A 13,675-nucleotide genomic window follows, 5' to 3' on the forward strand; every position below is an offset into this window, starting at 1 on the left:
GCCGCTAGCTGATACCAAGACTGTATTCCCTTCCCCAGTTTACCACCCTTCACTGGGTTCAACTCCTATACAATGACACCCAGTTAAAAAAAGCTACAGCCTCTCACTGTTTTTCTTTGTCTCTTTTTCTTTCTGTCTCAACCAAGTCGGCCATCTAAATATTGTAGACAAAAGCAGGTAAATCTTTTGCTTCCGTCAGTCCCAGACAACATCCACTTGCAGATCCCATTCCACAGCCCTGGGCTTCACTGGCCCCGCCATTCAGATGTAGAGCAGGTGCCAGCCAGGGAGCCTCAAACTCTAACACTTGCTAATGGCTCACGAATGCATGTGCAAGAGTCGCTCTTGGAGAATAGGAGAAGGCGTATAGGTGGGGGTAAGGGCCAGGCAGCGTGGGGATCCCTGTCTCAACCCCTGACAGAGTTGAAAAATAAGCACCCTTTTCCTTAATCCCAGCCTTCCCCGTAATTAGACACTCTCCTCACAGGTTCTGCTTTCATGGGGGACTTGCTGCACCTTAAAAAAATCCAGATGGCACTGAATGGGCACGGTGACCTGCCTGAGAACTATGTGCTAATTTGGAAGATCTTCGTTAGTGGGATGTATTAGCAGCATTTACAGACTGTGTGCCCACTTGTGACCTGCACAAATGTCATTACAGCCATCCGTTTGGCACATAATCCTCATTAGTTCTGTATTTCAGGTTAACCATCGTGAAATACATGGGATCAGCCTCAGATAAGAAACGTGGAAGAAAGCAGGTGCCACAACACACAGTGAACTGGAGAAAGCCTTCAACACACACATGGAATCGAGCTACAAACCGAAGGCTCTGGCAGCGATGGATTTTGCAGTGACTTTTCCCGCTGGGTGAGCTGTAGGAAGCTGTCCCCATCAGAATGGGGAAGACGAGCAAAGAAGCCTCAGGGGAAAAAAGAAAAAAAAAAAAAGTTTCTGTTTCTTTTCAAAGTTCATAAGCGCTGTGCGTTTGGGGAACAAAAGGCAAACTGCCTGATACAAAGCAAACTTACGGAGGAGAGTGTGGGAGGTACAGAGAGAAACACAGGACTTGCTAATTCCCCCCTAGTGATGGACACGTCAGAAAACATCTGAACACGGCTACCTCTGTGCCGTTTGCTTTTAATAAGGGGACGGCTAACGGAGCCTGTAGGAACAACCACAATATGGCTAAAGGGAATAAGGAAGAATTCGAGCGGAGAGGATGCTTGGAAGGTTTTAGCCCAATATGCACCATCTCTCCGGGCTCCCCCGGATTTTGCACAACCCTGGCTCCAAGCTGTGCCGTTCGCAAGTCCTCCCTTGGGGAGACTATTCCATATTCCACCTGATGGGCACTGGTAGGGAACGCTTCCTGGGAAGAGTGCTTACAGACAGCACTCCAGCATCATGTGAGTGGCAGGCGTGGATGAAAGGTTGGTAAAGAAAGAATAGACCCATCAAACCCGAGAAATATGGGCTGGGTCACTCCCACCTGTGTTGTTTTGCCACAGCTTTCCTGTCTTTCCAGGGAGTCGCTTGGTTTTGTGCCGTGGCTCTTCTGTCCCAGTCTGCCTCTCCTCTTCTAACAAAGGGCCACATCATCCAGTAATTCTCAGGTGATTGAGAGACTGGGCTGTTAATGGGAGGGAGGAGCTCTGTCCTTTCCTCGACCTGCTCCCCTAAAGAGTCAAGAGAAGGAAAACTGTATTTTAATATGAATGAGGGTCTAATTTTTGTTATTCTTTCTTGACCCTCTTCCTTCCACAAACATGACATCTTGGGTCCAGACTGTGAGCTGTGATGGCGCTACAGGGGACAGGCTGTCTGGAGCCAAGTGCTGGGCGAAAAAAAATTATTATTTTTTTTTAATTTCTACCCGCTTTCCCTGACAGAGGTTGATGGCTCCCAGGGAAACCTCTGATGGTCGGTGGGGCTCAGTCCATGGTTCTCTGTTCGCTAATACCAAGCCTGTACCCTGCCGCCTTGCTGAGCCCCGTGCACATCAGCAGAGTGACACAGCGACACTCAGTGACACTTCACAGTATTCACCAAAACACAGACGACCCAGGTTTGAGCTGGCTACAGGAGGGCAGGAGAGCACTTCAATCTGCATGAAAATTGAGACAACCTCAAGCGGTGTAACTTTAACTTGCTGATTAAAGGGTTTAGCAGTGCTCTTACTGTCCCTCAAACAGGGCTCGTTACCTGGTGTGCAAAAGCCAATCGCACCCACAGAGCCGAGATACCAGTTTATTCCATATTCGCACAAAGATGGGTGCTAGGTAGTAATTCCACCACACAAAAGAGCTTCAAAATATTTATACACTCCAAACTACATGATTACGTATTTACTACGATGATTATTGGTTAGTTATGTATCACATCTATCCCTCACTGGTTAGTAACATGCTCACTTCGATCTAAAGTTACAATGAGTTTTTAATTTTCTGTGCACACTTAAAGGGTGAGGGTCTGTGTTCGAGTAGGGGTCTTCGAAACAGCGGGTGTGATTTTTACTATTATAATGAGGGTAGTTATTCCAAAGGACACTCTAATCTCCAGTTAAACTAATTTACATTCAACTATTTTTACCAAGCTTCCATGCACCAGGATGTTTGTCAAGGACAGTAGCTCCTGATTAAAAGTTCCTTACCGATTATTGTTGACAGTATGACGAACACTCTGAGGTAGGAACCCATAGCATTTCTGACCCAGTGCTATGGGTTGCAGAGCTGGATTTACAGTATGAGCCAGCTGCTGCTTCCCCAGCTCCAGTCTGTCTAAACTGGTGTGTTCACATCACTTCAGCACAAGGCTGGGCCCTCTGAAGGTAGTGACCCTCCTGACACTACTGCTGGATCCCTTGCAGGGGGAACTTGCAGAATGAAAATATCTTCCAGGCATGGCCCTGTCTTAACTGTGCTTATGCCAAGACTGCTTTTAGACCTGAGTTCTATCTCTGCTGTTGAAGCACTGCAGAAAAGGCTTTAAGGCATGCTTCAGCCCAGCAAGTGGTGACGTTCACTTCCATACACTTAATGAGACAGTTTATGCTTACTCACCTGACTAATGCTCCACAGTATTAGGCATATAATGAATTGAGAACTGCAAAAGTGAGGGTGGCCACAGCATGAAGGGAGAGTGGAACACAAGCTTGGGCCAAAAAACCCGAATTGTTGCTGCTGTTTGGCCCTGTTGTGAAGAACAGGACTAGACTAGATCCGAACTGCGTTGCTGTTCCAGCTGAAAATGGCTTCAAAAGAAACACGGGTGGATACTTGCATCTGCTCCATGAGTCATTCCCAACAGGTATTTTTTAAAAATAACATCAGCTCTAAACATTCACAGTTTCCAGTTTTCAGTCTGATGGTGCCACAGGGCAGATGTCCCAGACCTAGCACCCTGGGGAGCTTCTCAAACATCTACATCTTCCTTCCCATAGCATTCTCTATGTCTATATGACTTCTGGATTTACCTTCCCAAGATATTTTTATATGTATCATTATTTTTGGGGGAAATAACTGGATTTATTTTCCTAAATCCATTCCGGCTTTAGATGGTATGGTTTTATACACTCACACAAGTCTTGTTTCTCTCACAGAAGCATTAAAAATATATATGTTTGGTCACCTAATTAGAGGTATGGTTGGGGAGAGGGAGCAAAGTATCCTCACTGGAAGGGGATATACGGAAAAGAAGAGATTTGGTGGTTAAAGCATAAAAACAAAAGGAATGGAAGATGACTGGGATGAGAAAAAAAAAAAAAACAAAATTTTTTTTTAAAAAAGAGAGGGGAAATGAAATCAAGTTACATGCACACTACAAAGGAGGTCTGTCTCTGAGAGGCAATCTGATCTATATGTGAAAACTGATCCATATATGAGAATTGCAAACTATGAGCAGTTCTGCTGCGTTTCCACACACACAAAATTCCCGGAGGGAAGATTTGCCGGCGGAGGCGGTGTTACTCCGGCTGTAAAATGCAAATCCCTCTGCCGCGGGTGTCCCGCGACGTCGTGTCCCCCCTGATGACGGCAGTTCTGCAGGCTCGAGGGGGCCAGCAGAACCCCCCGGAGCCCCCCAGCACCAGGCAGGGCTTCCAGCTGGGTGCCCTTGCCCATGGTATGGTATGAGTACAGAAAATTATTTTGCCAGCTGCACGCTGCAGCGGCAGGCACAGGTCACCCCTTAAGCTGTCATTGCCGAGAGACGACCAAACGCAAGGACTTTGGTTTGTAGACACAGCACCCCCCCTGCCCCCAAACCCTGCAACCCTGCTTTTTCATCTGTCTTTGCAACAAGCTGGTCTTTCCAACTTTTCTTCTGTCTTTGCAACTTCGAAGTCTTTGGTGACCTTGAAGAGTCCCCGCGGGGAGCAGCTCTGTCCGCAGGGGACCAGCAGCTCTCACGCCCAAAACAGAGGGCACAATGGCTTTGCATCCGAGGGGCAACCACTTTCTACGTGTGCATCAGCAGGGCTGATGGCAACAAGCAAGCCACCCCCCTGAAACCCACAGCCTGGGTCTCTGAGGGCAGGGGGAGCACCCCAGGGTGGCACCACATGCTTTGGGGTGAGAAGTGGGCTCTAGCTCTGTATTTCATCCCTCTCACACGGCTATAATCACTTTCCCAATGTGTTCCAAACCACCTCTCCATCTGGATCCTGCCCGAATTCTGAGAAATTAAATCACCGTTAATTAGGAGGTGATCAAAGGTGGGTCCTCCAAGGAGCCCTCCGGGGGAGCAGCACCCTAGTGTTACCCTGCAGCGATAGGCCCGGGACACCAGCTGGGGCTCGTTTCTCATCATGACTCAACAGGGGAGGAGGGGATATATGGAAGTCAGGGGAGGACCCTCTCCATCATTTCCAAGAGTCTTACAGTGCACCGGGTTAGTAGCTATTCCTCTGCCTTTGCACACAGGTAGGTGCCTATATCCTGTTTCCTTGCACTGGGGGAGATGAGGAATTTTGCTTGATGTGTCACATGCCCTCATTTCTACTTCCAGGTGGTTTTCCAGATTTTGTAACTCCCGGGCTGTGAGATCCTCTCAGTAAGTTTTTAATTTCCTTAAAGGAAGTGGCAATAGATGGGAGGTGGAGGAGGGGTTTATCTTCCCCAAGCAGATTGTAGGCCCTGGCTTAAAATCCTTAAGACTTATAAGGCTCTTCTAGAGCTGCACTGCTCTCATTCCCTTTGGAATCTGACTGGGTGACTCCCACCTCCCCCTGGCATATCGCAAAAATAAACTTTTTTTGAAGCTATCAAAGAAAAAAAAAGTGTCAGATGGCCGAGGAAAGACGCTTCAAAAAGCTGAAATGCCATGTCTCTGTGTGCCTGCAGAACAGGGATGCCTGTCCCAGCCTTGGTGTCGCCCCTGGAGAAGCATCTTGTCGTTCTTTGAGCCCCTGCCCTGCAATACAGGCACCGCTCTGCAGCGCGGCCCCCCCTACCTTCCCCCCCCCCCCCCCCCCCGTCTGTGCTCACTTTCGGGGAGCTTATCTGTTTGTCGTGGCGGTTGCGATCTGCAATGCAGACGCGCAGCGGCCCCGCATGCCCCGGGGCAGGCTCCGGGTTCACCCCCCCGCTCCATTCTTTGCATTTGGGTGGGGACCGGTGAGGAGGAGGAGGAGGGGGAGAAAGAGTGTTAAACGTGGGGGTGGGGGGTGTCTGCCAAGCCCCGGCAGGCTCACCAGGCGGCTCTGCTCCGGCCCTCTGGCCCCGAGGGGGAGTCAAGGCTCTTTTCCCCCCTCCCACCGGGGAAGGGGGAGCTGGCAGCGACGACCCGACGCCCGCCGCGGCGCTGAGGAGCCAAGAAGCGAGGCCTGGTGTCCCAGCCCTCCCCCACTCCCTGAATCCCCCCCCCAAAGCCCCTCCCCTCCAATCAACTGACTTTTAACATGACAATGGCCATGCCAATCCCTTCTAGCCAAGGCCAGGCTGGGGAGGACATAAAGCATCCCCCCACCTCCGCTTAATGGGGTACCTGCCCGCCGCCAGCGCGCCGCCTGCTCGGGGCTGGGGGGCCCGGCCATGAGCGCCCACCTGGCCATGCCGCCCTACCTGCCCTACTCCGGCGCGGTTCGGTTTGGGGACTACTACTGGCTCTCTCCAGGGAGCATGGACGGCGTGCCCGCCGAGGAGGCCCCGGCGGCGGACGGCCTCGCCTTCCCCGCGGCGGAGAAGACGCCCGGCCACCCAGGTACGCGCCCTCGGGGGAGCCACGGGGCTGCCCTCGGCTTGGGGTGGTGGTGCCTGTGTCCCTTGTGTCCCTCCTTGCCCCGGGGGTGCGGGGGGCGCGGTGCCGCCGGCACGGAGGGGTCCGGGTTCCGCTGCCCCCGGGCTGCCTGCGCCCACTTCTCCGCGCCGCGGAGCCCCTGCAAGCCCCCAGGGGCTTAAATTCTCCCGAGAGGCCGGACTTCGAGGTCTTCGGGTCTTCTCCACCTGACCCCGCTCACCCCAGTTCTCCCCCCTTTTTCTCCTCAGATGTCTCTCCGGCTTCCTCCAGCTCTGGGACACTCATCCAGTACACCCCCGACTCTGCCACTAGCCCCACCGCCGAGTGCCCATCTCCCCATCCCTCTTTACAGAAGGTCAAGGAAGAAGTCGAGGGTGTGGTGAGGAAGGCCAAGAGCCGCACGGCCTTCTCCCAGGAGCAGCTGCAAATCCTGCACCAGCGGTTCCAGAGCCAGAAGTACCTCAGCCCCCAGCAGATCCGGGAGCTGGCTGCTGTCCTGGGGCTCACCTACAAGCAGGTGAACATCTTGCTCTGAGCAGCCGAATCGCATCCCTGGGGTGAAGCCATCTGGCGAGCAGGGTTTTTGTGTTTTTTCTTTTTTTTTCTTAGACCCCAGAACTGAGTTTCTTTCGTGGTCTTGTTAATGTCATTGCTTATGTGAGAGAGCAGAGGGTGTGAAAACTTATGAGTCAGTCTTCCTCTTACTTTTGGTTCCAGCATTACCCACCCACTCCGTGCAGGTGTTTGAAAGCACGTACATGAAGAGCAGGGTTGTGCAGAGTCAGGTTACTGTTCTGTGTGGACACGTGTTGTCTCTGAACGTGAAAAGTCAGATACTTGCACCGCTCTGCAAGTTGGATTTCTTAGTCAGAGTGGCACCTGGGTCTGTCCCTAGAGAGAAGGTCCTTGCCCCACCAGCTGCTGGGGTCTGACCGAAGGAGTGACTCGCTCCTGAGCCAAGCACTGGTCTTGGCACAGCAGTGAGATGATGCTGCTGGACAAGCTGTGTAGCTGCAGTTGTCTTGGCCTGCCTTTCAGGTAGGGTATTTGATGCCGTGAGAGATCCCACGGTGATCTGAGGAGTGAGAGTGTTTTCATGTCTCAGCTCTGTGATTTTGTGGCTACCCGGGTCTGCTGCATATAGTTAAACTGCTGAAATTATGTACTATATTAGAAGCCAAGCAGAAACTGGATAACACCCTGTGTCTTTTCCCCATCGCTTCTAGGTGAAAACATGGTTTCAGAATCAACGGATGAAATTTAAACGTTGCCAGAAGGAGAGCCAGTGGGTGGAAAAAGGAGTGTATCTACCGCAGGTGAGAGAATTCCCCCTTGCCCCATCACCACCAGCCACTGTTCCTCCAGTCTGTGGGCAGAAGTACATCATGTCTAACCTGCTAATTCGAATCATGCACAATTATGAAGCCAGTTGTATTTCTTGTAATAAGGCCTACAGAGGCATCTATTTTAAGCCTGCCCTTGCACCGAAAGAGCTTTGTTTCCAGTCCACTTAACTCCAACTTGAGACTGGATAGAAAACAAAATAGCCAAAGAGGGCCAGCAAAGATACTCATGCTGTTTCCCTCCCCAGCATGGTGCTCCTAGACATGGAGATAATGGTTGAGGATGACTAACTTAATCATCTCGACTATTATTAGTCTACAGTCAGTATGAAAAATATGCTATTGTTTGGCTTGGGGGAGGGGGTGGGGAGAAAGGAGGGCCCATCCAAAAGAACAGGCACAGTGCCTGTGGCCCCCCCACGTTACCGAACAGCCTCCTCTGTCTCTCCTAGAATGGGTTTCATCAGGCTGCGTACCTGGATATAACCCCCACGTTTCACCAGAGCTTCCCTGCCGGTGCCAGCAGAAACCTCCCGGCTGTGACCAACGTGCACCAGGCTTACACCAGTGGGCAGACTTATGGGAATGGGCAGAGCCTGTACTCGATCATGGCTGTGGAGGATGAGGGGTTCTTTGGAAAAGGTGGGACAAGCTGCAATACCCAGCAAGCCATGGATTTATTAAACCAGCAGATGAACTTCTATCACAGCTACTCTGGTGATGTGGATTACATCAGCCTGGAGTCGGAAGACGCCTACAGCTTTCAGAGCCCCTCTGACAGTGCTTCACTGTTCTCAAGCTCTTCTGTACGGCATCAATGCCAGGCCCCTTGGCATCACCTGGGGACCCAGAGTGATTATGAGTCTTAGGTCTAAGTATTTTTTTTTCCTCCCTTCTGTTGTCTCTACTGAGGTTTCTAGGGTCTTGACTCAGGGATGCAGTTTCTATTCCTTTCTCTTGCCCTTCCTCCCCATCTCCTGTTTTTAACCATTGGTGGGGCTCAGCACCCTGCTGCCTTGGGCTAGTTTTCTGTTTAAAGGCACCTGTCAGTTCATAGCTAACCCTTGGCAAGGGTGTTTTGTGTGCAGATAGATGAAACTTCATGGAGGGGAATGTGCAATGCCATAGCCAGAAGCAGCAGAGGTGGTAAAGGTCTATGTTTGCTGTCCAAGTCTCGCCTTCCTCTGCTGCCTCTATAGGAGGTGATCTCTAATTCTTGCCCTGTGTGTCTTGCAGCAGAGCTTTGCTGGAGGAAACCCTGTACTTCAGCATATTTCTGCTATAGCTACCCTGTTGTAGCCCAGAATCTTTCCTGCTGTCTTGCCTATTTCTCTTGCTACCTCAGTCAGCTAACTGCTAATAGATTCTCCATCTGCATCCTCTCCTCCCTCACCAAAAAGCTACATGCGATCATCTGATTTCAGATTACTTGATCCAGTTACTTTCAGCAGCTCCTCCTGGAGGGGTCAGCATCTGCCTACCCCATTTCTGCCCTCCTGTGTACATGGGGCAGTTGAGAGGAGAAGAGGAGCAGAGGAGACAAGGTGCAGTAGAATATTGTCCATATCTCACGTGGAAACTTTGGGTTTCAAAGCTGCTATAACCTACTTGTGCCTGTCAGCTTATTCAGGATGGTGTCTCTAGGACTGTCCCCACCCACTTCACATCTTGCCTTTCTGCATCTATCTGCTGAGAGACTGTTGGCTTTGTCCCAACCTGCAGATTGCAGCAGAGAGTAGCCCAAAGTGCCACTGATGGAAGTGTGAGGAGTGGCTGTGTGTAGCCATCTTTGGAGTGGTGAGAACAGTCTGCTTCTCTGTACATGATGGTCCCCTAGCACTTCACAAACACAGCACCACTACAGTGCAGCTTTCTCTGGGGTAGAAGCATGCAGCTATGTTTTAAAGGACTCTTGTTATTTTACAGGTGATGTTTTGATGTCACTTATCCTGGAACCTGGATGTTGGGGGAGGGGGATCCTGTTGGGTCCTGGTGGTCATCCAAGGGGCTAGAGCGAGATAGTTCCCCATGCTCTTGACTAATCCCTGTTTTAAGAGTGTAAACCAGTAGGATTTCTGTCCCTTCCCCAGGGCTTAGTTGGATCTCTTCTGTATTGTTCTGCTGAAAAGGGCACTGGCTGCCTCATCTGACTACAGTACCCAAGCTCTGGGGGAGGTGAAAAGTTTAGAGAAACCTAGTTTGCCAAAATGAGGAAAATGCGAATTGAAATTTCCAGTTCCTTCTTTCTGAAGTAACTTAATCATCCTTTCCAGTATGGAGAAACTGGAAGTCAGCTCTAACCTTTGCAAAACTTGACTTTTTCCAAGATGTGGAATTGCAGAGTCAGTGTCTGCCACTGCCCAAGAATACAAAATGGCATGAGCTGGCAAGAGGAAATGAAACGGTAAAAGCATAAATATTTCGATGGTAGAGTTTTTTGTGGTTAATGCACAGTTTTTACTGCAACCCTGTCTTCATATGCCTGCAGAAGGGTTGTGTGTTATAGTTAAACTTCCACTGCAGAGGAGGCAAATGTTTGTTGTTGTTCCAGAATAACAATGTTTTTCTTAAAGCATCTTTTCTTGCAGTGATCCCAAGCATGTGTTTTACTATGTGCATGTTGTCTTTTATTACTTTGTTTTGTTTAATGTTGTTACAGACTGTTTGATTTGAAATAAATTACTTTTATTTTAATGTTGAAACAGTGTCACCAGCTTGCATCCAAACGGCCTGCTACCAGAATGGTTACTGTGCACAGGTTAGACCAGCTGAGGAAAAAAAGTAACCCACCCCTATTACATTTCTCCCAGAGGTAGGATCAAGAAACTCTTTAAAAGGAGTAGGTCACAAAAGTCTCAGCCTTGTTTTTGACAAGCAGGTGTGTTGCTGAGCACATGGTGGGGCTCCAGGAGTAGGCAACTGGACTGCTAGCTGTTGGCTTGCAGTAATGTGCAGCCCCGTACCATGCTTGTATTAGCCCTTAAACTGCTGTGCTTCAGAATAACTATTCAAGTATGAGGGTAGGAGCAAAGAAAGTGTCTTTTGAGACTGTGTGGCCACCTGCTGTTGCTCCAGAAGGTCACAGTTAGAGGTCTGGGAGTCCTGCCTCACTGAGGCTGCAGCTCTCTTGGGGTTCTTGTGTTAACCTCAAATGGCAGCAGAAGTTTGTGTGCAGAATGAATCCTGCACTGAAACAAAAAGTTAGTAATTTCTCTACTTTGCCCCAAGGCTGCATTTATCTCCTCTTAGCAGCTGGGAGTGACATTTAAAAGGTACTGAGCCACACTGAGACTGAAGCAGTGCATTGGCATCCACCAACCTTTTTCTGCTCAGTGAGCTTTGGTTTCAGAGCCTTGCTTTCCTTACATACTTCATAGTTTGAAAACCTGTGCAGCCAAGGGCTGCAAGTGTCCATGGGCAGCAGCACTGACGGAATAAGGTAGTTGTCTGCATTCAACAGCTGATGCTACTGCTCTATCAACAGAATTAAGCTTCTATTAATAGCCATAGTTTAGCAAAAATTATCTGTTTGGGTTTAATCCCAGGTTCCATAAACTACAGTACACCACCAAAGCTTTTTGTCTGATGGAAAGGGGTAGTTCAATAGGTAATCCCACAGAGGACAATTAGCTAAACTGGCAGCTGAGTGCTATGGCTCAGTGTCATGGGTCCTTTGACCAGAATCTGCTTGTGTGGGTGCCAAAGCGTGTCTGCTTTCCTTTTGCAATACTGTACTGCTTTGCTTCCAAGGCAAGGTGGAATATGGGCAGGAAGGTAAAAGGGAGTGGAGGTTTGAGCCTGTAGGGGAGAAAGAAGGGCTGAGTTGTCCATGTGTGTGCTGCCTCTGAAAAGAGGTAAGTCTGGCCTGGAAGAGGAGGAAATTCCAGGTTCATGTGGTTTTTTTTGGTTTTTTTTTCCTATATTACAGAACAGAAATCCTTTCTCATCCTGACCTAAGACTCATGTCCCAACATCAGTTTGGATGAATTCTAGGTATGCTTTAGCAGTAGTGTTAATTTCAACAATTCTCTTTGGGGGGGAAAAAAAACCCCTGAACCATATACCTATAAAAGTCATAGAAACTAAAGCCTTGCCTTTCAGCTTTTAAATGAGCTTCCATTAAAATTTTTTTTTAAGATGCAAACTTAAGCTCTAAAGAAATACACAAGGTGCACAGGTCTTTGCAGAATGATTGCAGAGGATGCTTGCTACAGATTACCTGTGTTGCTTGGGCATGTTTCCCTTCCATGTTTCTGCTACAAAGGTAAGGAGGTAGCCAGGGCTCTGTTGGTCTATCTCCTCCTGCAGAAACAGATATTGTAGCTAAAATAGCCCTGGGGCTGGGCTCTGCGTGCTCAGGTTTTGTTCCTGCATTTACCATGGGAGCTTTCTGTGAAAATGGAGTGTTCCTTTATGGGTGTGTTATTCCCCTGGTTGCTCAGGTTGGTTGCATGCAGATTTGACAAGTACACCTAGTTGTAGGGCTGGAGGGAGCATGTAGAGTGGCTGTTGGAATTTTGGCAGGTGGGCTGGAAAGGACTGCTAGTAGCCCAGGAAGTTTCTACAAGATGTGGTATTAAGTGGGACTCTTGACTTTCCACGTTGCTGGAGATCTGTTACCTTGACATGCCCGAGTCACATCACCATGTGAAACAGATGCACAGGTAATTGCAGCGCTACTACCAAAACGGGTGCAACTAATCTCTCCAGGCTCATACTTCCAAAAGGGCTTATATCAGCTCTTCAGAGGAAGTAAGTGCATGTCAGTAAAAGTCCTTTCTTTTGGGGTATGTTACATCTCCGTCGGGACTGATGCTTCTTGTGACTGTGCTGTGTAACAGTGATTGCTGCACACTGCAAACATGATTTGCCTTGCTAGCAAATCTTTTTAGGATCAAGCTGTAAGCCCATATGGAGCTCTTTATATGGATTATAGCTTGTGGCAATACACTGCACTTTCACAGTATCTCTGCAGCGTCAACACACCAGTCTGTCAACACTGCAGATATAGCTCCAGTGATGCAGAGAATCCCACCCAAACAGGAGAAATCAGGTGTAGTACAGACTTGTAGACCATGTTTTATTCTCTAGCTAACTGGATCCCAGCCTTTGCTGTCCCATAGGCAAAATACCAAGTGCAAGAAACCTCATTCTTTGCTCTCTGTGTCAACACGGCCCATGATGATGTTTTACAAGCTACATGTTTCTTCAGAGTGGCCCATGAGCAAGGGCTCACAGCTCCAGTTGTCTCACCAGTGCAAATAAAAGGCATGATCTTTGCTTTAATAGGCTCTTCCCTACAGGCATGTGTAAACACTGTATTTAGTTATCTAGCTACACTGTGTGACTCAAATGCTGAGCTAACAGGGTTTTGGAAATTTTCAGTAAAGCATTACCACATATCTCTTGCTCGGCCTGTCATCAGAGGCCAACAGCACCTTGGCTGATACTGAGCAGTCAAGAGGTATGAAGGATCCAAATTCATGGAACTGATTTTAGACCAAAAAAAGTTTTTCCTTTCCTGTGAGGGCCATCCTCACTGTGCTGTTCAAAGTGAATCTCTTCATAACCAGGCTAGAATTAATTTCTCCCATTTAATGGAAGTCTATCTGCTCACAGACAGGGTGTGCCTGTAGCAGCTGGGTTGTGTCTGAATCACTAAATCTTTTACAAATTACAACATCAGGACTGCTGCCTTGGGTGAGCCCCAAGTTCCATCCAAGTCATTGCTTAAATACAAGGGAAAGACCAGGAGAGCAAGCAAGTCCCTAGTGTGTGTGTCTGTGGTGGTGGCTGAGGGACTGCCTGTAACAGGAGCTGCATTCCTGCTGTTGTTACTCAGGGCATTGGGAATGCAGCTCCTGATATACAGATGACATCAATGAACTCCCTTCCTGGAAGTTGCTTACTTGCCTGTTGCAATTGCTGCAGGCTTTCTGTTTTCAGAACCACCTGTGGCAATAAGCTTTGTCTTTGAATGATGGCTTCTGAATAATTTTATGGGTGTCCTGAGGAAACTGCAAGATTTGGTAGTGTTTGTTAGTCCAGTTTTGCTGGGAAGGTCAGTGGTGGGGAGATCACTACTGACAACTGTT

The 13,675-nt window shown here is 48.9% G+C and overlaps 1 protein-coding gene across 1 annotated transcript; it reads left to right on the top strand.

Annotated features, from left to right (window-relative positions):
* Positions 1-6,032: 6,032 nt before the first annotated feature.
* On the top strand, positions 6,033-8,449 carry LOC141958451 (homeobox protein NANOG-like). Its single transcript, XM_074901234.1, has 4 exons — positions 6,033-6,201; positions 6,486-6,754; positions 7,464-7,553; positions 8,033-8,449. The coding sequence occupies exons 1-4, from the start codon at positions 6,033-6,035 to the stop codon at positions 8,447-8,449; spliced, it is 945 nt and encodes a 314-aa protein (XP_074757335.1).
* The last annotated feature ends 5,226 nt before the right edge of the window (positions 8,450-13,675 follow it).

The sequence above is a fragment of the Athene noctua genome, chromosome 3, assembly GCF_965140245.1.
Source record: "Athene noctua chromosome 3, bAthNoc1.hap1.1, whole genome shotgun sequence".
NCBI lineage: Eukaryota > Metazoa > Chordata > Aves > Strigiformes > Strigidae > Athene > Athene noctua.